The 27,292-nt window shown below is 37.8% G+C and overlaps 1 protein-coding gene across 1 annotated transcript in view; it reads left to right on the plus strand.

The window, feature by feature from the left end:
* Positions 1–27,292, plus strand: part of KIF6 (kinesin family member 6) — a 385,696-nt gene that overhangs the window by 71,833 nt on the left and 286,571 nt on the right. The window contains exons 4-5 of the mRNA XM_049652734.1: positions 6,999–7,146; positions 11,922–12,031. Of these exons, the coding sequence (XP_049508691.1) occupies positions 6,999–7,146; positions 11,922–12,031 (258 nt within the window). The remainder of the gene's footprint in view (positions 1–6,998; positions 7,147–11,921; positions 12,032–27,292) is intronic.

Consider the following 27,292-nt stretch of genomic DNA (forward strand, 5'->3'; position numbering starts at 1 on the left):
TGAAAGCATGGCGAAAGCATGGAACTGTGGGCAGTATCTCAACAGAAGTATTACAGCAGGAATACCAGCGTAAACAGTGAGGGGTTATTCTCGGAGGATCCTTCTATCAAACATCTGTTCACAATGAGGTTACCATTAGCTGACAACTTCATAATTCGTTGGATTAAAACATCTCCGAGATGAAGGGGCTACTTGTAACAAAAAAGAATGTAATGCTATAATAGTTTGCTATTCTGTACAGTGTAGAGGAAAGATCCATTTGTGAAAGTCTGAATCATGTCAGGTGTACTATGAAAAGCCTATATGGTGAGGAGAGAGATAGGGAGAAGGAAAAGGAGAGAAGGGGAGGGGAGGGGGCAAGAAGGGATGGGAGGAGAAGAGTAGAGAGAGACAGAAGAGAGTTGGTGGCTGAGAAGATCCAGTGTTCTTTTTTTTTTCTTTTTAACATTCTTAAATTGTATTTTTTCATCATGATAAGTATGCTTTTTAATCCTCATCGTCTCTTTCACCCATCCCTTCTCCTACTTCCCCTCTGGTAACCATCAGTTTGTTCTCTGTAGTTAAGAATTTGTTTCTGGGGTGCCTAGGTGGCTCAGTCAGTTGAGTGTCCGACTTCGGCCCAGGTCATGATCTCGCCGTTCATGAGTTCAAGCCCCGCATCGGGCTCTGTGCTGACCACTCAGAACCTGGAGCCTGCTTCAGATTCTGTGTCTCCCTCTCTCTCTGTCCCTCCCCAGCCCATGCTCTGTCTCTCTATCTCTCAAAAATAAATAAAAACATTTATAAAATAAAAAAAAGAATTTGTTTCTTGGTTTTTCTTTCTCTCTTTTTCCTTTGCTTGTTTGTTTTGTATCTTAAATTTCACATAAGTGGAATCATATGGTATTTGTCTTTCTCTGACTGACTTATTTTATTCGGCATTATACTCTCTGGCTGCATCCATGTTGTCGCAAATGGCAAGGTTTCATTCTTTTTGATGGCTGAATAAAATTCCATTGTATGTATATGCCGCATCTTCTTTATCCATTTCTTTATTGTTGGATACTTGTGCTGCTTCCATAATTTGGCTATTATAAATACTGTTATAAACGTAGGGGTGCATGTATCTCTTTGAATCAGTGTTTTTGTGTTTTGGGGGTAAATACCCAATAGTACAATTACTGAATCATAGGGGAGTTCATTTTTTACTTTTTGAGTAATCTCCATACCATTTTCCACAGTGGCTACATCAGTTTGCATTCCCACCAACAGTGCACAAGTGCTCCTTTTTCACCACATCCTTGCCAATACTTGTTTCTTATGTTATTGATTTTAACCATTCTGACAGATGGTTAGTGATATTTCATTGTAGTTTTGATCTGCATTTCCCTGATGATGAGTGATGTTGAGCATCTTTTCATGTGTCTGCTGCCATCTGTATGTCTCTTTTGGAGACATGTCTGTCATGCCTTCTGCCCATTTTTCAATCAGATTATTTGTTTTTTAGATGTTGAATTGTATCAGTTCTTTCTATATTTTGGATACTAAACCTTTATTGAATGTATCATTTGCAACCATCTTCTCTCATCCCATAGGTTGATTTTTAGTTTTGTTGATTGTTTCCTTCACTGTGCAAATGCTTTTTACTTTGATGTAGTCCTAATAGTTTATTTTTGCTTTTATTGCCCTCCATCAGGAGACATATCCAGAAAAATGTTGCTATGGCTGATGTTGGAGAAATTGCTGCCTGTGTTGTCTTCAAGGATTTTTGTGATTTCAGGTCTCACGTTTGGGTCCTTGATCCATTTTGAGTTTTTTGTGTGTGTATGCCATAAGAAAGTGGCCTAGTTTCATTCTTTTGCATGTTACTGTCCAGTTTTCCCAACATCATTTGTTGAAGATACTGTCTTTTCCCCATTGCATATTCTTTCCCCCCTATTGTAGATTAATTGACCATATAAGTATGGGTTAGTTCTTGGTTTTCTATTCTATCCCATTGATCTGTGTGCCTATTTTTGTGCCAGTACCATACTGTCTTGATCACTACAGCTTTGTAATATCACTTAAAATCTGGAAGACCCATGATTCTTAAGATCACCATTAAATCAAAAGCTGCTCTGTAGGACTAAAGAACACATATGGATTAGTATCTTCTACCAAAAAATCATTACAAGAAAATTGAAGAGGGAAATTCTTAGAGGATTTACAGTTGGTGCTGACTATTAAATTAGGGAATTACACTACAAGGTACGTAGTGGCAAACATTCTGTACCTGGTATTCTAGGAGGTGACCATGTGTTGTATTTGCCACATGAAGTGCCAGGTGTCGGGTTTGCAGTTTCCAAATTATACATATGCTTTCCTCAGAACTTTTATCTTCAACATATTATTTGATTCAAGCCCAGTATACCAAAGATGAAGAAAGTACTTAATTAGGAGAGCAACTTCAGCAGAATGGTAGTATAGAAATTTCTAGCACCTGTTCCCTCCCAGAAACATCAATTTGAATAACTACCAAGCCTGAAAATACCTTAGCAAAAGCTAAGGATTCCAGGTGAGGAATTACAGCATTGGGATGGGATAAAAAAAGAAGACACATTGAGGAGGGTAGGAAAGATAGTGCCATTACTGCATTAGAGGGTAGAAAAGATAGATTGACATTACCTCATTACTCCTCCCCCAAGCATGGGCATCCTAGCAGCTGAGAGAGACACCCTCCCCTTGGGAGGAGAATGACATGAGGAACTGACTTTATCGTGGTTACCAGTGCTGGCCTATCCCACCATCAGCTGACTCCAGTGGCCCCAGGCAGTTCCCATGGTCCCAGGTAACTTCCATAACACCAGGTGATTTCTTGGTCCTGGACTCTTGGCAGGCTATGAGAATCCAATACCCCGGCCCACCCTAGCACCTTCCTGTTCCTGTAGCCCCAAGCAGCTCCTACAGCAGTAAGCTACCAACATGCTCCCATAAAACCAAGCTCCTGATTACCCTGGGGCTGGGTAGCTTCCATAGCCCCAGGCAGCTCCCATGACATCAGGCTCCCTGCAGACTCTAGCAAATTCAGGATCCCAACCCATCCCTGTTTGGCCAGCTTCCATGGCCTCAGGTGGCTCCTATAGTTCTAGTATCTGGTTGGTTCCCACCAAACCCACAAGGCCAGCCCTCTCCAATGCCAGCCCAAGCCGTGAAGCCTGAGCTTTGAGGCTGGCTTCCACAGACCCAGGTTCCTGACCTGCCCAGCATCACACTGGTCACTGCAGGCCAACTTGGCCCCTCATGCCCTATGGTGTAAGCCAACTCCCTTGGCCTAAGACTACAGGCTGGTCCTAATGCCAGGTTGGCCCCTGGACCCCAGCCTCCAGGCTGGCTCCCATGAAACCAGGCTCCCAGCCCATCCTCGCACTGGACTGGCCCCTGTAGATCCAGATGCTGGACCTACCCCAGTGATCCCCAGTACCTGGTCAGCCACTGTGGACCCAGTGTCCATATCCACCCATGTAGGCATGAGCTCACCAAAGGAAACTAATAAAGCTACAGTAACTGACCCTGAAGAAATGGAGATCTATGAGCTATCTGACAAAGAATTTAGAATAATCCTCTAAAGGAAATTCAGTGAATTACAAGAAAACACAACTAAATGAAATTAGGAAAAAAATACATGAACAAAATGAGAAGTTCAACAAAGGAATAGAAACCATTAAAAAAAAAACAACAAGCAAAGCCAATCCTAGAGTTAAAAAATACAGTGATTGAATTGACAATTCAATAGAAAGCTTCAAAGCAGACTCAATCAAGTAGAATAAAAAATTAGTTAACTAGAAACCATATCATTTGATATTATCTAGTCAGAGAAGCAAGGAACAAATGCAAAGAGTGAAGAGAACCTTTCTGAATTATGGGATACCATTAAAGGAAACAATCTCACATTATTAAAGTCTCAGGAGAAGAGAGGGATAAAGGGGCAGAAAGCGTGTTTAAAGAAATGATGGATTAGAATTCTCAATCTGGGGAGAGGTTTGGACATCCATGTTCATACAGCTAATAGGTGACCCTATAATTTCAAACCAAAATGATCTTTTATAAGACACATTAAAATAAAATTGGTAAAATCAAATACAAGGAGAGAATTTTAAAAGCAACAAGAGAAAAACATACCTGTATAATAAGGGTATCAGCAGATTTCTCAGCAGAAACCTTATAGGCCTGGAGAGAATGGGACAGTATACTCAGATTTCTGGAAAAAGAAAAAAAAGAAACTGCCAACAAAGAATACTTTACCCAGCATAGCTGTCTTTCGGAAATGAAGGAGAAACAAAGATTTTTTCCCAAACAAACAACACCTGAGGGAGTTCATCACCACTAGACCTGCTTTATAAGAACTACTGAAACATGAAAATATATGAAAATATAAAGCATACTGGTAAAGGCAAGTCTAAGCGATTCATAATACTCTAATACTATATAATATGGTGTTATGCTAATTACTTAATGTAGTATAAAGATTAAAGGACAAAAGTATTAACAATTATAGCTACAATAATTTGTTAATGAAGACATGATATTAAAAGAGGTAAATTGTGACGTCAAAGATACAAAAAATGGGACTAATAGTAAAAATGAATAGTAGATACACAAAAGATAAAGAGGAGGGAATCAAAGTATACCACAGGGAAAATCACTTCACAAAGAAAGACAAAAAAAGGGGCGCCTGGATGGCTGAGCTGGCTAAGTGTCGTCTTTGGCTCAGGTCATGATCTCAGGGTCCATGAGTTCGAGCCCCACGTCAGGCTCTGTGCTCTCAGCTCAGAGCCTGGAACCTGCTTCAGGTTCTATGTCTCCATCTCTCTCTCTGCTCTTCCCCCACCCGCTTGTGCTGTCTCTCTCTCTCTCAAAAATAAATAAACATTAAAAAAAAAAAAAGACAATAAAATTGGAAGAAGGGAACAAAGGAACTACAAAGCTAGGAAACAATGAATAAGTTGGTATTAGTTAAGTCCTTACTTTGCCTTAGTTCTTTTTAATGTAAATGGATTAAATTCTCCAATCAAAAGGCATAGAGTGGCTAATGGATTAAAAACAAGACCCATCTATATGCTGCCTACAGGAGACTCACTTCAGCTTTAAGGGCACACAGAGACTTAAGGGAAAAGGATGCAAAAAGATACCCTATGCAAATGGAAACCAAAAGAAAGCAAGAGTAGCTATACTTCTATCACACAAAATAGACTTTAAGCCAAAACGATAATGAGACAAAGAAGGCCATTTTATAATGATAAAAGGGTCAATTTATCACAAGGGTATAACAATATATATGCATCCTAGATCACAGCACCTAAACATATTAGGCAAATATTTACAGATCTGAAGGGAGAAATAGACAACAATACAATAATAGTAGTGGAATCTGATACCCCACTTTCAACAATGGATGGATCATCCAGATAGAAAATCAATCAGGAAACGCTGGATGTGAACTATACCTTAAGCCAAATGGACCTACCAGACATATATGTAACATTTCACCCAACAGCAGCAGATTACAGACTCTACTCAAGCACACGTGAAACATTCTCCTGGATAGATCACATGTTAAGTCACAAATCTAATCAAGAAATGGGCAGAGGACTTGAATAGAAATTTCCCCAAAGAAGATATATAAATGGCCCAAACAGATACATAAAAGGGTGTTCAGTACTTCTAATCCTCTGGGGAATGCAAACCAAAGGCATGAGATATGTCCTCATATCTGTTAGAATGGCTATTATCTAAATGCCAAGAGACACCAAGTGCCGTCAAGGATGTGAAGAAAAGGGAATTCTTATGCACTAGTGGTGAGGATGTAAATTGGTACAGCCACTATGGAAAACGGTATGGAGTTTCCTTAAAAAAAAAATTAAAGATAGAACGACCATATCCAGCAATGCCACTTCTGTGTATATGTCAAAGGAAATGAAATCTCTCAGAGATATCTGCATTCCCATGTTCATTGCAGCATGTTCCCAATAGCCAAGGCATGGAAAAACCTAAATGTCTACTGATGGATGAATGGATACAGAAGATGTGGTTTATGTACAATGGAATATTATTCAGCCATAGAAAGAAGAAAATTCTGCTGTTTGCAACAACATAGATGGGCCTTGAGAGCACAATGCTAAGTGAAATAGGACAGAGAAAGACAAATACTGTATGTTCTCCTTCACATGTGAAATCTGAAAAACTGAACTCACAGATATAAAGAAAGGAATGGTGGATGCCAGAGGCTAGTGGGTAGGGGAAAATGTGGAGATGTTGATCAAAGGGTAAAAACTTCCTGTTATTAGATGTGTAAGTTCCACAGATTAATGTATAGCACAGTGACTATATATTATATATTTGAAAGTTGTCAAGAGTATAGATCTTATATGTTCTCACCACCTACAAAAATGATAATTATGTGAGGTGATGGATGTCTTATCTAACCTTTTTGTGGAGCTCATTTCTTGGTATATTTGTGTATCACATAATCACATTTTACACCTTAAAGTTACATTTGTTATATGTCATTTATATCTCAGTAAAGCTGGAAAAAAATAAAAAGACATTATGTAAAAACAAAAGGCATTTTAATACAATTTATAATACATCAATATTGATTCTTTAGCTGTGGCAGATGTACAATACTAATGTAATAACAATAGGGGAAACTAGGTGTAGGGTATGTGTTAACTCTGTACTACCTTTGCAACTTTTCTGTAAATACAAAAGTATTCTAAATAAAAATTTTATTCATATTAACAAAAGGAACTATTTAAGATGACTGGACTCCATTTGAGTTATAGGTCCTTTCTTAGAAAAAAGGATTGGTGTCTGATACTGTTGCCTAAAAAAACAGTCAGTTATTTCAGCTATATACTCATATATAGAAATTTCTATAAATGTCGTTTCAATCGTGTTGAATAAGATTGCTATTAGAATAGAAGCCATTTGATACAAGTGCAATTAGCCATTTGGATATTAAAAGTGTGCCATTTCTTTAGTGTCTTGGCAGGTTACAATGGTACCATCTTTGCATATGGGCAAACAGGCAGTGGTAAGACATTCACCATCACGGGTGGAGCAGAACGCTACAGTGACAGAGGCATTATCCCAAGGACACTGTCGTACATTTTTGAGCAATTACAAAAGGTATGAAACTTTAACTTCATTTTCTGTTTGATATATTCAGCAGAAATTTACAGTGGGTAAAAAATTTATTGTGACATTTTATTATATTATATCTAAATGAGGAAGTATTATTGTGTAATAACTCTGGCCTTTATATTTAAGGAAAGTTTGGGATTTTGCTGAAGAAGTAGAAATTAAGGTGCTTCTCATTAAAGGGATGCTGTTTCAGCAAAGGCTGAAAGAGAGTTCCTTCTGATACATCCATGGAGGTTAAAAGAACAGAGAACACATTTTCCCAACTAACATCTTATATTCCCCATTAAGAAACTGGATGTCCTTTTACCAAGACATTTTTATTTCAGCTACTAAAGCACTGAGTAAGATGATATGCTTGTACCTTTTTCACAATTGTGACAGAAGCCCAGAAGAGTTTACCAGAGTAGATATCCTATTGCAATTAATATTATTATGAAGAGTTCTTTATATTATATGCATCATTTATGTGTGCCTCTAAGTGCCTGTTGCCTTATTAGTATTGAATACGACATATAATACAATTAACAAGGCAGGTATCTTTATCCCAATTTTATAGTTGGGAAAACTGAGTCTAAATATCTTTCCCTGGGTCCTTATAAGTAGCCGGTCTGGTGGTCCATCCCAGGTCTGTGTGATGCCAAACCCTGTGCTTTTCACCACTACATACACTGCCTCTGTATCTCAGACTGGCTTTATTTTGTTGGTTGTATTTAAACAATAATGAGTTAAGGAACTTCTCTGAACTTGGATTTCAGTTTTCCCTTAACTTTTCTAGGTTTCAGTTTTTCCCTCTGTGGAAGTAAGAATTGAATTGTACTAGAGGATCTCCAGCATCCCTACTCACTCCTACACTTACTTGGTTGTATTAATTCTGTATAACAAATGTCCTAACTAGGTCAGTGTAACAGCTATTCCAAATTTTCTTGACTGTATGCTTTTTGCATTTTGAGTTGCAAAGATGAGAAGAAATCGCTGAGATCTGCATAATTCTAATTTCCATCCATAAAGTAGCAATTATCCATTAGTTCAGCTCATCTCTCACTAGCTCAAACATGCCAACACTGCATGCCAGAAAATGTAGAAGAGAAAGAGTTGAGTATAGTGTGTATGTTGGATTCAGATCCTGTCTTTTCATTTACTCATTTATTTCTGACATTAGCTGCTTTGTTTTGCTCCCAGATTTCACAGACTGGGAACATAATTTCTAATAGTTTTTGCTGCTGTGGCCCAATGTGGAAGTATGTTGTCTTGGAAAGTTCATTGAAGTTGGTGCAGACCAACCTTGTTCTGAGAAAGTGTGCTACTTACAGCATGTGGCCTTGAGGTGGTTACTTAATGTCTCAGGCTTATGGAGTTGCTTCTGAGGGTTGAACATACTCTATCTATAAAGATATTGTCCTGGCACATAGTACATGGTCAATGTATGAGTTCAGTTACTATAGCCATTAATATTTATATCCATATATATATGTGTGTGTGTGTGTGTGTGTGTGTGTGTGTGTGTGTGTGTGTGTGTATGTAGAGAGAGAGAGACAAATGATCCTGATTAATTTCAAAGAATCCTTTGAAACTTAGGACAAATGAAGCCAATTTCCCTGATTAAGTTAAACAGAATAAATAAATCCTTTTCTAATGGAAAATATATTTGTCCCTTTTAAAATTTTGTCTGTGAATACCAAAATGTAGTTCTAAAAGTCTAAATGTTTTCCAAGTACCTACTGTCTGCCCAGTTCATTGTTTTCATATCTGTTTGTCATTGACATTATTCTAAACCACATTTCAGTTTGAATTATCCTAAATCACTTCCTGGACTGGAGAGAACCCCTTGGACCAATTTATAGTCAGGACAGCTCTTTGTAAAAGGACAGATCTCCACGATGGGCACAACATATTCGTTCTAATCAAATTGAACTGCTGCAAAACTAGTAAGAGACAGCTTGAGGTTCATCATTAAGTTTGTCCACATTGTATAGCTGAAAAATGCAGACAGGTACTTGGATACCCCCAGTCGATTGCTTGAGAGGGGCACATGGAGTTCTCTAGAATTCTTAAAGGACATACTTGACTTATGCAAAGTAATTATTTCGAGATAAACCAAGGGCAAGTGCATACTGGCTCCTAAAATGCCTGTGAGTGTGATAGGAGCACATTTGCAGTAATTTTAAAGGAAGACAATTGATTCCATTTATTTTAGAAATCATAGCTCATTATTTTTGAGTACTGTGAGGTTCAGACTTGTTTTGGGGCAAGAGAAAAGGCTGTCTGCAGGGAACATGTGTGTTACATTACAGTCTGGCAATCCTAGACACTAAAAAAGGAATAATAAGGAAAGGTAGCTTGCCACATTGCTCAGTGACTTTTAAGTGTGTATTCTAATAAAAGTCCAGAAAATGCAGAAACTGGAGGAGCCAAAGGCATTATCCCTATCATCTCAGGGGAGTAGTCTTGCCATTTTCCTGACTTATGATTCCTTCTACTTTCTGGAAGAAGAGAGTTTCTCCACTGCAGATGAACATACAAATTGGCTGTTGTTTTGCCTTTCTTTTACTTTCCTTTTATATTCTTGCTGAATTCTCTATTTGGGGGCTTTTAGAAATAATGGTAAAAACAATAACATTAGCAATAATAATAACAGTAGCAACAGCAACAACTTATTGGTCCTTACTACAGGGACACACATTTCTAGTCAGATTTTAAATACAGAACCCTATTTCTCTGTTACAACAGTTCTACAAGATAAGAGTTATCCACAATTTCATAATTAAACAGCTGACGATAGTGCAGGATCACTCAGTTATAAATGGCAGATCGCGTATTCAAACCCAGCTTTTTCTGATGCTAAGATGAGCTCAGAACTGTATGCTAAAATCTCAAACTATAACATATGGGATATTTCAGTTATGTTCAGATAAGTTTTAGAAGTATGTTGCTCTTAAACTTGCTGAGAGGTTGCTAAATGATCCCCCATGGCCTTCAACTTGGTCTGAGAATCTTGCTCTGAGAATCTTCTAGAGAGGACAGCATATATGTTCATTGTGGAACACTTTTTTCACAAGTATTTCATAGGATACTTGAGGGAAAACTGGATTAGACTAAAGACCACACAGAATCTGTCTAGAATATATGATCTCTGATACCTGTGCCATAACCAAAAGAATGATGTTGAATGATGCCTTTGCTAAACTAGGACACTAATCTAATCAGCAGGGTGTTTGTTAGGATAAACAGAGTCGCCTACATCAGCAGGACTTCAGCATTTGGTGGGGATAAATTTATTTAGTAGGGACTCAGTCCATGCTGTCACCTTCCCAGACCACCAAAACATGACATTTCAGGTGTAGCTTGAGAGTTTTGCTCTGGTCATGTGCTGCCTGAGAATTGCCTTAATTTTTCAGGTGTTATTTTGTTCTTATGAAATATTGGTGTTTTTATTTGGATAGTTTGAGCCACTTTAGAACCAGACAATCATATTAATTTTAATCTGAAGAACGCATTAGGAATTCATTATTCAATTTCCTCACTAATCAGTGTGGAAACTGAGGCCTGACACAGTAGGGTATTATAGCAAGTAGGACTAGGATTCCAGCCCTGGATATGCAGGCCTTTGTTTTCTCTTCCATCTCTGTGACTTGGTCGTCTCTCCCTTTAAATAATATCTGTCAAATGGATTGTCTTGGATATGGGTAAGAATCAGTCAGGAAGGTCATCCTAAGGAAAATCTCTTTGTGAGTATTGACTCTGACAATCTGCTGACCTTCTTGCCATGAGACACAAATGTATTCTGTTATGAGAAGTAGGACTCTTATTTGCTGAAATGCAAGCATCTGTATTTTGGGAGAAACAAGAAGAAAGTGCTATCAATTGATATTTGGTCTTGAAAACTGAAAAAAAAATTTCAGTTTTCTTGAGACCTGAAAAAATTCCATTTTATTCTATCTCAGAGGGAGTGGGTCCTTTTTATCTGCTAGCAGAACTGAGACAGGACCAGTTGCCTGGGCTTTTATCCTAATTGCATTGATACCTGTGTCATTGCATTTCAGTATTAACCCCCACAAAGTACCTCTCTCAAATGAATAGCTCAATATCCCTGATTGCCACGTGGGCCAGGAAGATTAACCCAAGAGAGAAGTTATAGGCAGTGAGCTGTGAATGTCTACTCTTACTGTTACCTGATTGATCTAAACTATTTCTGTCCCCTGGGATTCATTTTACATTATCTACTATTGTCTGTTATCTATATCACCAGAAATTTTGCATATTGGAAAAATTTTTAAAAGAATTATGATGAAAGCTGGAAACTCTTTTGCTACTGAAGGTTTTAAACAGAAGTAATGATACTGTTTTCTTTTATGAATAGGCTATTCACAGAATGTAAGTTTATTTTTTCACAGTAACCTTTTTTTTTTTTTTGGAGGGGGGTCTGGAAAGTAAAAACTGGTGTGTTATACATTTCTGCAACCAAGTTGGCTCATTTTAAGTGTATATTGACTCTTTATGTATAACGTGGAACCAATAAAAAAAACAACAGACTAAAGTTGCTTGTAATCATGGGTGTTGGCTATTAAAAAAAAAAAAAAAGCTTCATGCATATGGTTACTGGCAACTTGAAAGTGTCACGAACTGAAAATGGAAACCATACAAAGTGAGGAGGGTAAAGAAGAGAAGCTGTGAGGAAACTATAATGATAAATGTGTTCATCCTCCTCTGAGCTGAATCGTTATTTATAGCCATTAAATAATGTCTTCCCCTTTTCCAATCAGGACAGCAGCACAATATATACAACGCGCATTTCCTATTTGGAAATCTACAATGAATGTGGTTATGATCTGTTGGATCCAAGACATGAAGCCTCCAGTTTGGAAGATTTGCCGTGAGTAGCAGAACAACAAAGAATGGGGGAAATTACTTTCAGATGTTCCTTTCAATTGTTTTCTTTGAAACTTTGTATGTTTCTGGTCTCAGTCATAATTAACAAATACTGGATAACAGAATCTTTTTTGTAATATAATGGATATTTTTTTTCAGTTATGACAAATAGACAGCAATGATGGGAACTAAAATTGCTTGAAACCCATTTCTTGGGAAAATCTCTTTTGGAGTTGGTACAAGAGAGTGCACTGAATGTTCTCGGACCCGGGGTAGAGTGGACTAGTGGGATATGCTGGTACTGCTTTACCTCTGCGGAATCAGACCCTTTCCTCCTTCATTTGTGGCCTTTGTCTGAAGAGGGAGTTCAAATTAGGGCTCAAGCAGCAATGAGAGACTGAAAGAGAGAAAATAAAACTTTGTTTTCCCCGTTGCTTCTCTATTGTAAGACTGACACTGAAAATCATTTGGTCAGATTGGCACTGATTGCTGCATGACTGAAATATAAACAGAGTCTTCAGAGCTTACCTACTGAGTAAGTTACCCTGCCAGCGTTTATTACTCACTGCTTATTTGAATATCTGCCTAAATTACATATTAATTGGTAATATTTCATATCCTTTTGTCTAGACATCTTCATATATCAGAAGTTGGTAGGGATGCCTGGGTGGTTCAGTTGGCTAAGCCTCCAACTTGTGATTTTGGCTCAGGTCTTGATCTCATGGTTCATGAAATCAACCCCCGCATCAGGCTCTGTGCTGACAATGCAGAGCCTGCTTGGGATTCTCTGTCCCCCTCTTTCTGCCCCTCTCCTTCTCTCTCTCTCTCTCTCTCTCTCTCTCTCTCAAAAATAAATAAATGAATAATAAAAATAAATAAAATAAATTTAAAAAGTTGGTACAGCCAAGAAAATGTATTTTAATTTTCTTAATATTCTAAAGCAATTTAAAAACACATATTAATCCTCTACCACAAAGATCAACAACCAATTGCTGGCTTGTTCTGGTTTGCAAAAGAAATAAGGAAATAATAAAGAAAATAAATTATACTCTTTACATCATCTTTATATGTATTCTTCCTTTAATATTGACGGAGTTTTTACGTATCTCTTTTATGCCAGTTGTATTCATTAGAGGGAGTTAGGAAAGGGGATTATTGTTGGTTTCTAAATATGTTAATTAAAGAATATAAGAAGAGAAAGGAAAGATCTGACTCCATGGAAGAAATTGGTCTTAAGGAAACTATTGGAATTAAGTTTACAGAGAGGTAAAATGTTCCTCAGAGGAAGGTTAGAAACAGCAACATTAAAAATATGAAGATGTAGTCAGAAAGGCCATGTGTTGAGGAGTCATGTGAGATAAAAGCAGAAAGGCTAACAGAAGCCAGCTTTTGAGGTACTTGAATGGTGGGCTTTTGCTGTGAGATTGATTATTACTCTAATAGGCTTTTAAATTAATTTTCTAGCCTCCAGTCTAACCTGTGTACCTCTAGGCTAAATCCGGATTAAAATTGCTTTAACAAGTCATATCTACACTGAAGAACTTGAAACCTGCTTAACAATATTCCAGAAATGAAAGTCTTGGCTATGACAAACATGGAGGAAGAGAAAGAAGTTTGAGAGATATGCATAAAAAAAATAAATAGATGATAACTAGCTAGCTAGTTAGATAGAAATCAAATAAATTGATTATGCCTCTCACCTTGGATTTGATTGGATTTGAAACAAAGGTGAATTACAGCAGGTTGGTTCTCTGTATTTTACTGATTGAGTAAACTCAGAGAGGTATGACTTTTCCAGGGTGTCAAAACTAATCTGTTAATTGTAGAGCAAGAATTAAAAACCACAAGGGCGGGGCGCCTGGGTGGCTCAGTTGGTTGAGCGTCCGACTTCGGCTCAGGTCACAATCTCGCGGTCCCTGAGTTCGAGCCCCGAGTCGGGCTCTGGGCTGATGGCTCAGAGCCTGGAGCCTGCTTCCGATTCTGTGTCTCCCTCTCTCTCTGCCCCTCCCCCGTTCATGCTCTGTCTCTCTCTGTCTCAAAAATAAATAAATGTTAAAAAAAAAAAAAAACCACAAGGGCATCTGGGTGGCTCACTCAGTTGAGCATCCGACTTTGGCTCAAGTCATGATCTCACTTTTGGTGAGTTTGAGCCCTGTGTTGGGTTCTGTGCGGACAGCTTAGAGCCTGGAGCCTAGTTCAGATTCTCTCTCTCTCTCTCTCTCTCTCTCTCTCAATCTCTCACAAAAAATAAATAAACATTAAAAAAAATTGAAAACTACATACTCTGACTTTCATGCCAGAGTAGCAAAAATAGCTTCAGGATTTTACCATGGGGCCCAGAGAATTGGAGTCATTGACTAAAAAGGTGATTTCTGTTAGAACACTTGATTGGGTGGTGGTATTGAGTTTCATATACATAACTTTGGTGGCTAAGAGTACCTTACTAGATGTTTACAATAACTTCCTCAAAGGTAGGAAGTATGCCTTACCTGAGTTGGTAGTCTCTCTACCACTAGGCCAAAGTAAGTTCTCAAGATTTAAAAAAATTATCTATTAAATTGAAACTATAAAGTAGAATTTTTGAAGATGAGAGTATAAAGGAACAACAGCATGAGCTCTGTGAATCAGAGTCTAATGGACATAATTGGGTGCAACCTGACTATGAGAACTAGGAATGAGAAAAGTCGTTGACTTCTAAGAGAGGCAGTGTAATATATAGTCAAGAGCACTTGATTACAAGTCAGGACATTTGGGTTTTAGTCCCAACCCCTCAATCTTAGATACATTTTTTCACTTTTCTGGGTTTCTCATGGTCTATAAAATGTGGGCATCGGGTTATATAATATTTAACAGCCTTTTAGAGGTCAAAGATTGACGACCTCACAGAATAGGACTTCTTTGGTGACTCTTTTCCCCTTCACAAAAAAATAAGAAGTGATGTAGATATCTTGTATTTTCCTCCTAGAAAGGAGCCTTCTGCCTCTTGAAAGCAAGGACAATGCTTTTAATTCACTCCATGTCTCTGTGTTTCCTGATATGCCTTGCATTTAGTGGTGGATCTCAAGGTCAATCAGATTGTCTCGGTAGATGTCACTAGCTTTCTACCTTAAACTACTGCTCTTCTTTGGTAACTTCATCCTCTTATTGGAGAATGAGTTCACTGACTGAAGTCAGAAGTGACCTCAATTACAAAACCGATGTTTTCAGTGAACTACTGCCCTCCCCCATACAAAAGTGGACAGAAGGATGTTCTTCCTACATTTTGGAATATAATTACATGAAAACAAACCCATTAAAATAAAAATGAATATAAAGAATCAAGTAATTCTTTATAATGGAATGTGACTTTTGCTGTACCTGGATTAGATTAAGAGTATGTACTGTTAATCTGGTTTCATACACTCTTGAACTGGGACGAGGTCTAACCCCACAATCTTATCCATCTGATTGACTGGTTTCATTGTTGTGAGCTGGAATGTCCCAAATACTCTGACTGTGATCCAAAAATAATAGGCAAAGTGTCTGTTGACTTTGGTTCTCTGTTGTGGTCATCCATTTGAGGGACAATGGCAAGATACACATTGTATCCCTTTGACATTCTTATACGTGGCATAACCATGTCTAATCAAATTCAAGGTCAATTTGATGTTGCACAACAATAGCCATCAGTAACAGGTTTCTTACTACTGAGCAACACAGCTTCCTCCAAATCACCTGCTGGACGTTCTTCTCATGGGGCACTCTGTCTTTTCTGATCCTTGTTTTATACACTCTAATGAGTTCCAACTCTGCTGTTACTGAAGCAATTGCCTATAGACTGCCTGTGGACTTTGTATATATAATGTCAGGGGATTGGACTAAAGTCAATTGCTTCTTTCAAATGTTGCTGTAGTCATTTGGCAAGGAGTTTTTAGATACAACATTAAAAGCATGATCTGTGAAAGAAGAAATAGATGCGCTGAGATTCATTAAAATTAAAAACTTCTGCTCTCTGAAAGACACTGTCAAGAGAATAAAAAGACAACCCAGAGACTGAGAGCAAATATTTACCAAACACATATCTGATAAAGGACTTACATCTAAAATATACAAAGAGCTCTTAAAACTCAGCAACTAGAAAACTAACAAGCCAATGAAGAAATGAGAAAAAGCTCTGAACAGACAGCTCACCAAAGAAGCTAAGCATCTGAGAAGATGCTCCACATCATCTGTCATTTGGGAATTGCTAATTAAAACTATGTACCTACTAGAATGGCAAAAATCTAAAAAACTGGCAATACCAAATGCTGACAAGAATGTAGAGCAGCTGGAATGCTCATTCATTGCTGGAGGAAATGCAGTATGCTACATTTTATTTATTTATTTATTTATTTATTTATTTATTTATTTGAGAGAGAGAGAGCGTGCACATGCATGCCCAAGTGAGGGAAGGGCAGAGGGAGAGGGAGAGAACCTCGAGCAGGCTCTACACTCCACGCAGAACCTGATGCAGGACTCAATCCCATGGCCCTGGGGTCACTATCTGAGCTGAAATTAAGAGTCAGACAGATGCTCAACCAACTGACCCACCCAGGTGCCCTGGTATAGCTATTTTAAAAGATGACGTCAGTTTCTTAAAAAACAAACATAGTTCTTAGGATAGGATCCACCAGTTATACTTCTGGGTATTTAACCAAATAAATTGAAAACTTATGTCAGTACAGAAACCTGCCATGAATGGATATATCAGCCTTATTCATAATTGCCAAGAGCTGGAAGCAACCAAGATGTCCTACATTAGGCGAATAGAAGAACAAACTGTGATACATCCATGCAGTGGAACATTATTTGGCAATAAAAGGAAAAGTGCTATTAAGCCACAGAAGACACACAAAGTCTATATACTGTATGATTCCAAGTATTTGACATTGTGGAAAAGGAAGAACTATAGATACAGTAGGAAGAGCACTAGTTGCTGGTGGTTGGGATGGGGAGAGAGAGATACAGGGATGAATAGGTGAAGCACAGGGGACTTTTTGGGCAGTGAAACTATTCTATCTGATAGTATAATGGTGGGTCACTTGTCCAAACTCATAGAATATATACCACCTAGAGTGAACCCTAATAGAAGCTATGGGCCTTTAGTTAACAAAACAACAGTAGCGAAAAGGAACGAACTATTCATACATTTAACAGCTTGGATGAATCTCCAGGGAATTGTACCGAGTGAAAAAAGCCAATCCCAAAAGGTCATATGATGTATGATTTATTTATATAATATTTTTTAAATGACAAAATTATAGAACTAGATAACAGATGAGTGGTTGACAGGAGTTAGGGAGGGAAGTGGGGATGGTTACACAAGGCCAGTGAGAGATCCTTATGGTCATGGACTGTTCTGTTTCTCAACTGTGACTGTGGATATACAAAACTACTCATGTGATTAAATCCCATAGAACTAAACACACACACACACACACACACACACACACACAACTGGGACATCTGAATAAGATCAGTGGATTCTATCAATGTCAGTGTCCTAGTAGTGATATTTTAATATAGTTTTACATGATGTTATCATTGGGAAAAACTGGGTAATGGGTACATTATTTCTTATAGCTGCATGCAAATCTACAATTTTCACAAAACAAGATTAATTAAAAAATTATTGTCTATATATTTGTGTGTATATATATATATATATGCACACACACACATGTATTCAATGCATTCTGTATTTAGCAATTTAAATGAAAACAAAACATCTATTTTTGAAAGTCTTTATGTCATATGCTATAAAGAGAATATAGTTAGAATCTAAGTATGTCTTATGGAGTAAAACAGTATAACTACTAGTCTTAACCATAGGGAAAATAGTCACCTTACTTAAGTGTAATTTTAGTATTCCTAAATAGGGATGCATAATGCATTTAAGTTTCCAAAGATGGTCATGGTTATTACCGTTAGCAAAAAGTCAGTAAACTCCAGCATCCAGTATTGCAATCTTGGCTTTGTTGTAAAATAATTTGTTGCCAAAGGAAAACAAATAGATGGATGTTAAATTTAATTCACCAAATTGCTATGCCCACTGGATATGAAACACTCTTAAGTATTGCAGGAGTTACAAAAAAAGATGAATGCAGTGTCTGCCCTCATGGCTTACATTCTAGTCATGTGGAATCATTCATTTATTCAACAAACATTTATAGAGATCCATCTTGATTCCACATACTGTGCTAGGTAGGCACTGACTTTACTGACATAGTCTTTACTTTTCCTGGACCTCACAGCAGAGTGGGGAAAACTAGTATAAAATAGCATAAGGTAGAATATGAAAAACATCATAAGAAAGGCACAAAGAATGACTAGGGCTTAAAGGAGGAAGAAATGACATCAGGTCAAGTGATACGGAAGAGATTCCCAGAGAAGGTGGTACATGAGATAGTCCTTGAGGGAAGGTGTAAGACTTGGGGCAGTGGAGTGTGGCCTTCATGTGGAAACAAAGGTAGGGAAGAGCACTGAGCTTGTTCTGTGACAGTTAGTAGACCTGTTTGACTGGACCCCAGGAAGGGAGTAGGTGAGAACATTGAGACAGAAAAGTAGGAATGCCAGGATTTGTCAGGAAGGTGTAGCCCTCAGAGATTTTTATTCAAGGGTAGAGCAGCTTGGAACTGCCTTTTAGGAAGAAAAATCACTCAGTAGCATGTAAGGCTAGAATGAGATGGATGGGAGTCAGACCGCAGAGCATTGTGGGAAGTTATTAGGATCATCCTGGTGGCAGTGGGAGTAAAAAGGAGGGACAGAATTGGAATACATAATCCAGTGGCTTGAAATTTAACTATGTGTGAGAATATAACTATGTAGGAGAAACACCTAGATGTTGTTTAAAAAAGCAGATTGTTGGCCCCCACCTCCAGAAAATTCAAATATGTTTGAATTAGCAGCCCAGGTGATTCCAGTGCAGGTGGTCTGTATTAATCCCTTCCTTCATCCACCTAGGAAAAGTTCTTTTTAGAGATACCAGAAAAAATCTCTCCATGAGGGAAATGGGCACCTGTTGTGTGCTGGTCCCTATCCTAGGGACTTTAAATGCAGTATCTCATTTGAGGAGGTAGGTATCATAATCTATGCTTTATGGATGACTAACCTGAGGTTCACTTAGATAGTGTGATATTTCCCTAAGATTCCACATCTGCCAAGAGATGGACCAGGATATTTACCTCCGTCCATCAAACATCAGACCTGGGGGTTCTGGTGCTCTTGGCCAGGAGATCCATGTTGTATCCTGGCATTCCATCTGAGCTCTGAGAAGACTGTGTTTCTGGGCTTCTTCAGGGCTCTGGAACCTCTTGTGTGAGCCACAACTTTGAGTCCTTCTCAGCTCTGTCTGTTTTGTGTCGGACACTCCGCAAGGCTCTGAGAGTACCTCAAAGGGGGCTAGTTTAGTAGAACAGACTCATAAAATGATCATTTCAGACTTACGTAGTAAGTGATAAGATGCCCTGGGTTCTTTAAGGGCGTGAGGGAGGATACCGATTTCCACCTGGGAGTTCAGAGAAGGCTGGAGAAAAACTCTGCCTCATTATGGTCTTCAACCTCAGCTAAGCCCTCAGCCTGCTAAGCAGTGTCTTCATACACCCAGTGATTTTTCTCCCAGTCCCCACAATAGCTACATCAAATGTCCGTCTCTTTTGTCACACACTGTGTGCCCCAATCCTCTTCCACACCACTTGTATCCTCACCTCAGACAGACTATCGAAGCTGCCAAATAGGAATTACCCCAACTTGCTGCCTCCTACCCACCTCCTTCCCTCTAGCCCCAGGAAACTGTCCTTTTGAAAGCCAATCTTTCCACTTATGCCTAGGACTCTCCTTGGATTGGCCACAAATCTACTTTATTTGGCCTACACATTTCATGTTTAAAATTTTTGAATTTAGTGCCTTTAGCTGAAGCATATATCCTTCAGTTCTTATTCCTACCTGTTGTATTATGTTTTTTTCATTTGTGTTATTTTTCTGGTCCCATTGAGCATTTGAACAGATTCTGGACCTATAAGCATAGATCTCAAAGTTAAAACGAACTCCAGTCTTTTCTTCAGCTAATTTCATTACTGATACAGCTGGGAGGCAACTTCTTGAGAAGCAGCGGTGCTGTTCTCCGGGATGATCTGAGCAAGTGACCAGTGACTTATACTCTGTGTATAAGTCACTTATACTGTGTATGGTCACTTATACTCTGTGTCCTTCATGGATTGGCCAGGAACTGTGTTTCTTAGAGAAATGGGACATTGTCAGTGACCATAGCTAAGGAATAGAGAGCCTTTCCAGCCTGAAAATGACACACTTCTACCCAAAGCCTGTCCTTCTAGCGTAATCTCAAAAGGCAAGTTGACTTCCCCTACTGTGAATGGCTGGTTGAAAGAAATCATTCTCAACATCTGAAATGTCTTATATAGGAGGCTGTCTTTGTCAGCTCAGCTACGAGAACAATGTACCATAGACTAGGTGGCTTAAACAACAGACACTTATTTCTTACAGTTCTAGAGACTGGGAAGTCCCATATCAAGGAACTGGCAGATTTGGTTCCTGCTGAGAGCTGTCTTCCTGGGTAATAGTTTTCTTCTTGTTATGTCCTTACATGGTGGAGAGAGAGAGAGAGAGAGAGAGAGAGAGAGCACGCATGTGCTCTAGTCTCTTTCTCTTCTTATAAGGGCACTGATCTCATCATGGGAACCCCATCCTCGTGACCTTATCTAAACCTCATTTGGTGTAGTCTGATAATTTTCCAATCTGTTTTAAATTTTGAGTATAAAAGCAAAACCATAGGATTACCTAAAAAAGTGTTGAATAATTTTGGCTTGCTTGGTCACTCTGTTCCATCACTCTGAAGAACACACGGGGTTTGGAAACACATCTGACTATTACAGCTCAACTAATAGAGAAAAAGTAATTAAAATTATTTGAGATTGTCAATATCATATATACCGAGCATTTACTAGATGCCAGAAATCTCAGTGAGCTCTTTGAGGCATTATAAGGAATTTAAACTGTATGCTTACCCTCAACTTAACATTTAGTTGGAAAATGCAGCATGCACATGAAACACCTCAGGAAACTTTTACAAATACAACTGCTGTCAACTGTCCAGTTAATAATGTGTGTACATGCAAAAAAGGCATACAAGTCATTTAGAGTTACAGTAGTCTTATGAATAGAGCCGCGTCAACCAATAATCCCCTGTCATAGCCCACTTCCTCAGTGATTTCCTAATTTTATTGGCATAAGCCAAGACCAAAGTTCTGACTGCGCTAAGATCTGGCCGTGCTGCTGAGGTGGGAGTAGTGCTGAGTCAGCCTAGAGGGAGGACACATGGGGAAGAACCTTTTGAATGAAATCTAGGTGAGGGAGGGGAAGAGGTTCCATTAGAAAGCTAGAGGGCTCATCTGGACCAGATGATAAGTGTCGCAGGTAGTGTATTAATCTCCCAGCTCTGAAACTTCTATAGCAGTTAGCCTACATATTATAATTATTTTTTAATATAATTTATTGTCAAATTAGCTAATATACAGCGTATACAGTGTGCTCTTGGCTTCGAGAATAGATTCCCATGATTCATCGCTTACATACAACACCCAGTGCTCATCCCAACAAGTGCCCTCTCAATACCCATCACCTATTTTCCCCTCTCCCTCCCAGCCCATCAACCCTCAGTTTGCTGTCTGTATTTAAGAGTCTCTTGTGGTTTGCCTCCCTCCCTCTCTGTTTGAAACTAATTTTTCTCCTTGCCCCATGGTCCTCTGTTAAGTTTCTCAAATTACACGTAGGAGTAAAAACATATGATATCTGTCTTTCTCTGACTGACTTATTTCATTTAGCATAATACTCTTCAGTTCCATCCAGGTTGTTGCAAATGGCAGGATTTCATTCTTTGTCATTGCCAAGTAGTATTCCATTGTATATGTAAACCACATCTTCTTTATCCATTCATTGCTTGATGGGCATTAGAGCTCTTTCCATAATTTGGCTATTGTTGCTCTGGAAAGCAGTGTGAAGTTTCCTCAAAAAATTAAAATAGAATTACCCTATGACCCGACAATGGTACTACTAGGAATTTATCCAAAGCCTATGTATTGTTTGGCTAACTATAATTGACCTTGTGTCTTCAGATTGAGTTCTGGGACAGTTGAAGACATTTTTCAAAGTGAAAGTTACTGTGAACCAGAGATCAGACTGATGCTACTCAGGCTGGCTGATCACCTATTATCTTTGAGTACATATCTGACTTGATCTAAGAAGGAAGCCCTAGGAATAACCCAGTTACAATAGCAAAAGAAGGTAAAACACTCAGGAAATGTTCAGGGTCTTTGTGAAGACAATGCATTTTTTGGTGAGAAATGAAAGAAGTTTGAAGATAAATGGAGAGCTGTTAATCTGGTTCTGAAGGAGAAGTGTGAATACCTTGAAGAGGTCAGTTCTTCCCATAGGTAGAGGTTCAGTGAAATTGCGAGCAAAATCTTAAAGACTTGAAAAAACAGAAAGGAGTCCAGAGTTTATCTGAAAGGATAAACTACCAAGAAGAGCAAAGAAATGCCGGAGACATAGAGAAATAAAAGAGGACTAGTGATGCCATGTATTCAAATTAGGTAAAACTCTAATTAAATGAGATCGTGTTGTACCACTTTGGAATTAGATGAAGACGTGAGAACAGATAAACCACAATCAGATCCTGTACCATGTCACTATTTAATGTGGACAAAAGGAAGTTATTCAGTCACTGGTATTGAACATTTTTGTTAGTAAACTAACAACTGCTTATGACAACAGACCAATTTACAGTGGCTTAACCAAATTGTCTGTCTGCCCCCACCCTGCCCCAACCCTGCACACACACGTAAGGGTTCTCAAGTTTGGAGCCATAGCTGCTGTGGAAGCTCCAGGATGCACTAGGCCTTCCTTTTATCATTCAGCTGAGCCGTTCTCAGCAGTAACTCTAGTCCTGCTGCAGAATGACTACCGTGCTTCAGCATCACATCCACGTTTCTAGAAGAAAAAAATAAGGAAAAGGGCATGTGTTAGTTGAGGCTGCCCCTTTAAGAGTCTTCCCCAGAAGCTCTATCCTTTGACTTCATCTTTACTAGTCACTGACCAGAATTATGTTACATGGCCAGTTGTAGTTGCAAGGGAGTCTGGGAAAGTCTAGTATTTTAAAATAATTCCCTGAACACAAATCAGAGCTTAATATTTACACAGAAGGGGAGGACAGATCCCATATAGTCAGCCTGCAATGTGAGTTGCAATTAGTTACCTGGAAGAAAAAAAAAATTCATGTGGATCCCTTATTTCTTTCTCTGCACCTGCATCCTAAAAAATAGAGGAAAATATATTCTTAATATTAAAGGATATAATATGTGTGCACTTATACCACAAATCTGCAACATATGCATAAGAAAATAGCTTTAAAGAAATACATCAATGTATTATCATTATCCTTGTGATGGGACTCTGTTTTTGTCTTTTAAAATTCTACTTTTTAGAATTTTCAAACATTTTTACAGAAGCATGTATAACTTTTATAGTTGGAAAAATAATGAACTTTATGTTAAAATGAAAATAAATAATGATAAATAAACTCAGAACTGGTCAAATGCAATAGCATAATCTTAGAGGTGTATAAAGCTGTTTACCTGACAGAGGAAGTGCTATGGTTTTCCAAAATTAGAAATCCATGGCCTCTAAATCCATTTACTCCTATAATTTACCCAAATGTGGACAACTTGACCACATAATTTTGATGATACAACCATGCAATCTGAATGAGAAAGCAAGTATTAGGGAAAACGAGAGGAGAAATATCTTCTTTGGAAACAGAAAAAAGTTGGTAGCTCTGAAAAAGACACATTTTTTCGTGTGTGGCTCTACAGTAACTATACGGAATTAGGTCAAAGAAGACATTTATTAAGTGATGAGTTATTTGAGTCTGGAGCACCAGAAGGAACATGATATATATGACTGAATATAATTGGAAATTAGCAAAGGGTACTGGTGTAAGAAGGAGAATAGCAAGCATAGTATTTGACGCGTAAGATATTATCTTTTGTACAATTGTGCAAATGATGATTGCCTATAAGCAATAAAGCACAGTAAACCCTGGTTATGTACATTAGATTTGGGGGCCATTGGTTTATTGGTGGTTGCACAGTGATATTGTTTGGGGGTGAGGAGAGTTTGGTTAGTTTAATAAAATACAGAAAAGTGACCTTATCAAGTTATTAACAGTCTAAAAATTTATCATATTTGGATACAATTTTGGAAAAAAAATAGAAATGAAAGAATGTTTCATGTATATACTAAATCTTAGTGAAATAGTTAAATGACAGTAACCAATAAATAAATGCATATAACCATCTGTGAGCAGAGTGTTGGTTCTCCCACACAGTAATTGTAGCTGGCATGATTCTGCCTTTGCCTATCATGGGTAATTCTCATTTTGGTCTTCCTTCTCCACAGCAGTGGCCAACAGCTTCCAGTTCTCTGTCTCGAGTTCTTTTGATGATATTTGTTTTCATAGCATTTGAAAGCACGAGCACAGTATTAGATTACATTAAATGACTTAATCCTTGCTCATTTTCAGACAGGGACTGAGTCATGTACAGGTGTTGGCATCTCAGAAATGGCAGACCTATGGAAGTAGAATAACATTAGGGTGTTGGTTAGGTTCTTTGGGAAATCAAATGGATAGGAGTTCAAATCTAATAATGTTACAATTTAACAACATGGGTAAATTAGAAACAGTAATAATAGGATTTAGGAGAGGATATGTACCAGCTGAAATAAAAGACATTGATATGGATAGAAAGCATTCATCACAACATTCACTCACAATACTTTGCAGCTTTGAATTTGGACTTATTCTTTTTCTGATAAAGCATTTCATTTGTTAGTATACCACGTGTCTCTTTTAAAAAGTTAAAACCAAGTTTTTTTTCTTAAAGACTTAATTTTTAAAAGCAGTTTCAAGTTTACAACAAAATTGAGAAGAAGGCACAGAAAATTTCCATACACCTCTGCCTTTACACATGCATCGCCTTCCCCACCACTCACCAGCATGATATATTTGTTACAAAGAATGAACTTAAATGGACACATCAAAATCACCCAAAGTCCATAGTTTACCTTAGGTTCCACTCTTGGTATTGTATGTTCTGAGAGTTTGGACAAATGTATAATGGCATATATCCATTATGATAATAACATACAGAGCATTGTCACTGCACTAAAAATCCTCTGTGCTCTGACTAGTTATCCTTCCCCTGCTACCTCTTACCCCTGGCAACCAATGACCTTTTTACTGTCTCCATAGTTTTGCCTTTGCCAAAATGTCATATAGTTGGAATCATACAGAATGTAGCCTTTTCTTACTGATTCCTTTCACTTAGTAATATGTATTTAAGGTGCCTCCATGTGTTTTCATGACATGATGGCTCATTTCTTTTCAGTGCTTAATTATATTCCATTGTCTGGATGTACCAAAATTGATTTATCCCTTCATCTACTAAAGGACATTTTGGTGGCTTCCAAGTTTTGACAGTTATGAATAAAGCTGCTACAAACATCCATGTGCAGGTTTTTGTGTGAACATAAGTTTTCATCCCTTTGGAGTAAATACCAAGGAACATGATTGCTGGATTGGCGGTCATGATGCATATGGTAAGAGCATGTTTAATTTTATAAGAAATAGCCAAAGTGTCTTCCAAAGTGACTGTACCATTCTGCATCCCCACTAGCAGTGAATGAGATCACTGCACATTACTGATAAGGGCCAGCATTTGATGTTATTAATGTTCTAGATTTGGGCCATTCTGTTAGGTGTGTAGTGGTATCTCATTTTAATCTGTGTTTCTTTGATGAAATAAGATGTGGATCATGATTTCATATGCCTTATTTTCCATCTGTATATCTTGTTGGAGAAGGCATCTGTTAAGGTCTTTGGCCCATTTTTGAATTAGATTTTCTGTTTGCTTATTGCTGAGTTTTCAAAGTACTTTGTATATTTTGGATAACAGTTCTTTTTCAGACATTATCTTTTGTAGTGTAGAAGTTTTTAATTTTAATGAAGTCCAATTTATCAATTATTTCCTTCATGAATCATGCCTTTGGTGTTGCATATAAAAAAAAATCACCATACCGAAGGTCATCTAGGTTTTCTCCTATGTTATTTTTTAGGAGTTTTATAGTTTTGTATGTTACATTTAAGTACACGAACCATTTGGAGTTTACTTTTGTGAAGGGTGTAAAGTCTGTGTCTAGTTTCGTTTTTGTTTTCTTAGATGTGGATGTCCAATTGTTGCAGCACCATTTGTTAAAGAGACTATTTTTGCTCCATGGTATTGTCTTTCCTCCTTTGCCAAACATCAACTTACTATATCCATGTGGGTCTATTTCTGGGCTCTCTATTTTGTTCCATTTATCTGTTTGTCTTTGCTTTTACCAATATCACACTGTCCTGATTACTGTAGCTTTATAGTAAATCTTGAAATCAGGTAATATTGGTCATCCAACTTTGTTTTCCTTCAATATTATTTTTGCTATCTGGGGTCCTTTGTGTCTCCATATAAACTGTAGAATTACCTTTTTGATATCCACAAACAACTAGGATTTTATTGGGATTGCACTGAATCTATAGAATATTTGGGAAGAACTGACATCTGGACAATATTGAGTCTTCCTATCCATGAACATGGAATACCTCTTCTTTTATTTAGTTCTTTGGTTTCTTTCATCAAAGTTTTGTAGTTTTCCTCATATAGATCTTGAGTGCATTATTTTAGATTTGTACTTAAGTATTTTTTTTAGATGCTAAATGTAAATGGTATTGTATTTTCAATTTCAAATTCTCTTTATTCATTTCTGGTGTATAATAAAGGAACTGACTTTTGTATATTAACCTTATTAGTTTAGGAGTTGTTTTGTCAATTCTTTCACTATTCTACATAGATGATCATGTCATCTGTGAACAGAAATAGCTTTAGGTCTTTCTTCCCAATCTGTTTACCTTTTATTCCCTTTTCTTGCATTATTGCGTTCACAAGGATTTCCAGTACAATATTGAAAAGCAGTGGTAAGAGGGACACCTTTGCCTTGTATCTGATCTTAGTGGAAATGCCTTGACTTTCTCACCATTAATTACGATGTTAGCTGTAGGTTTGGGGAAGTAGTCTTTATTAGTTGAGACGGTTCCCCTCTATTACTTGTTTATTGAGAGTTTTTATAGTAAATAGGTGTT

Source organism: Panthera uncia, assembly GCF_023721935.1.
Source record: "Panthera uncia isolate 11264 chromosome B2 unlocalized genomic scaffold, Puncia_PCG_1.0 HiC_scaffold_24, whole genome shotgun sequence".
NCBI lineage: Eukaryota > Metazoa > Chordata > Mammalia > Carnivora > Felidae > Panthera > Panthera uncia.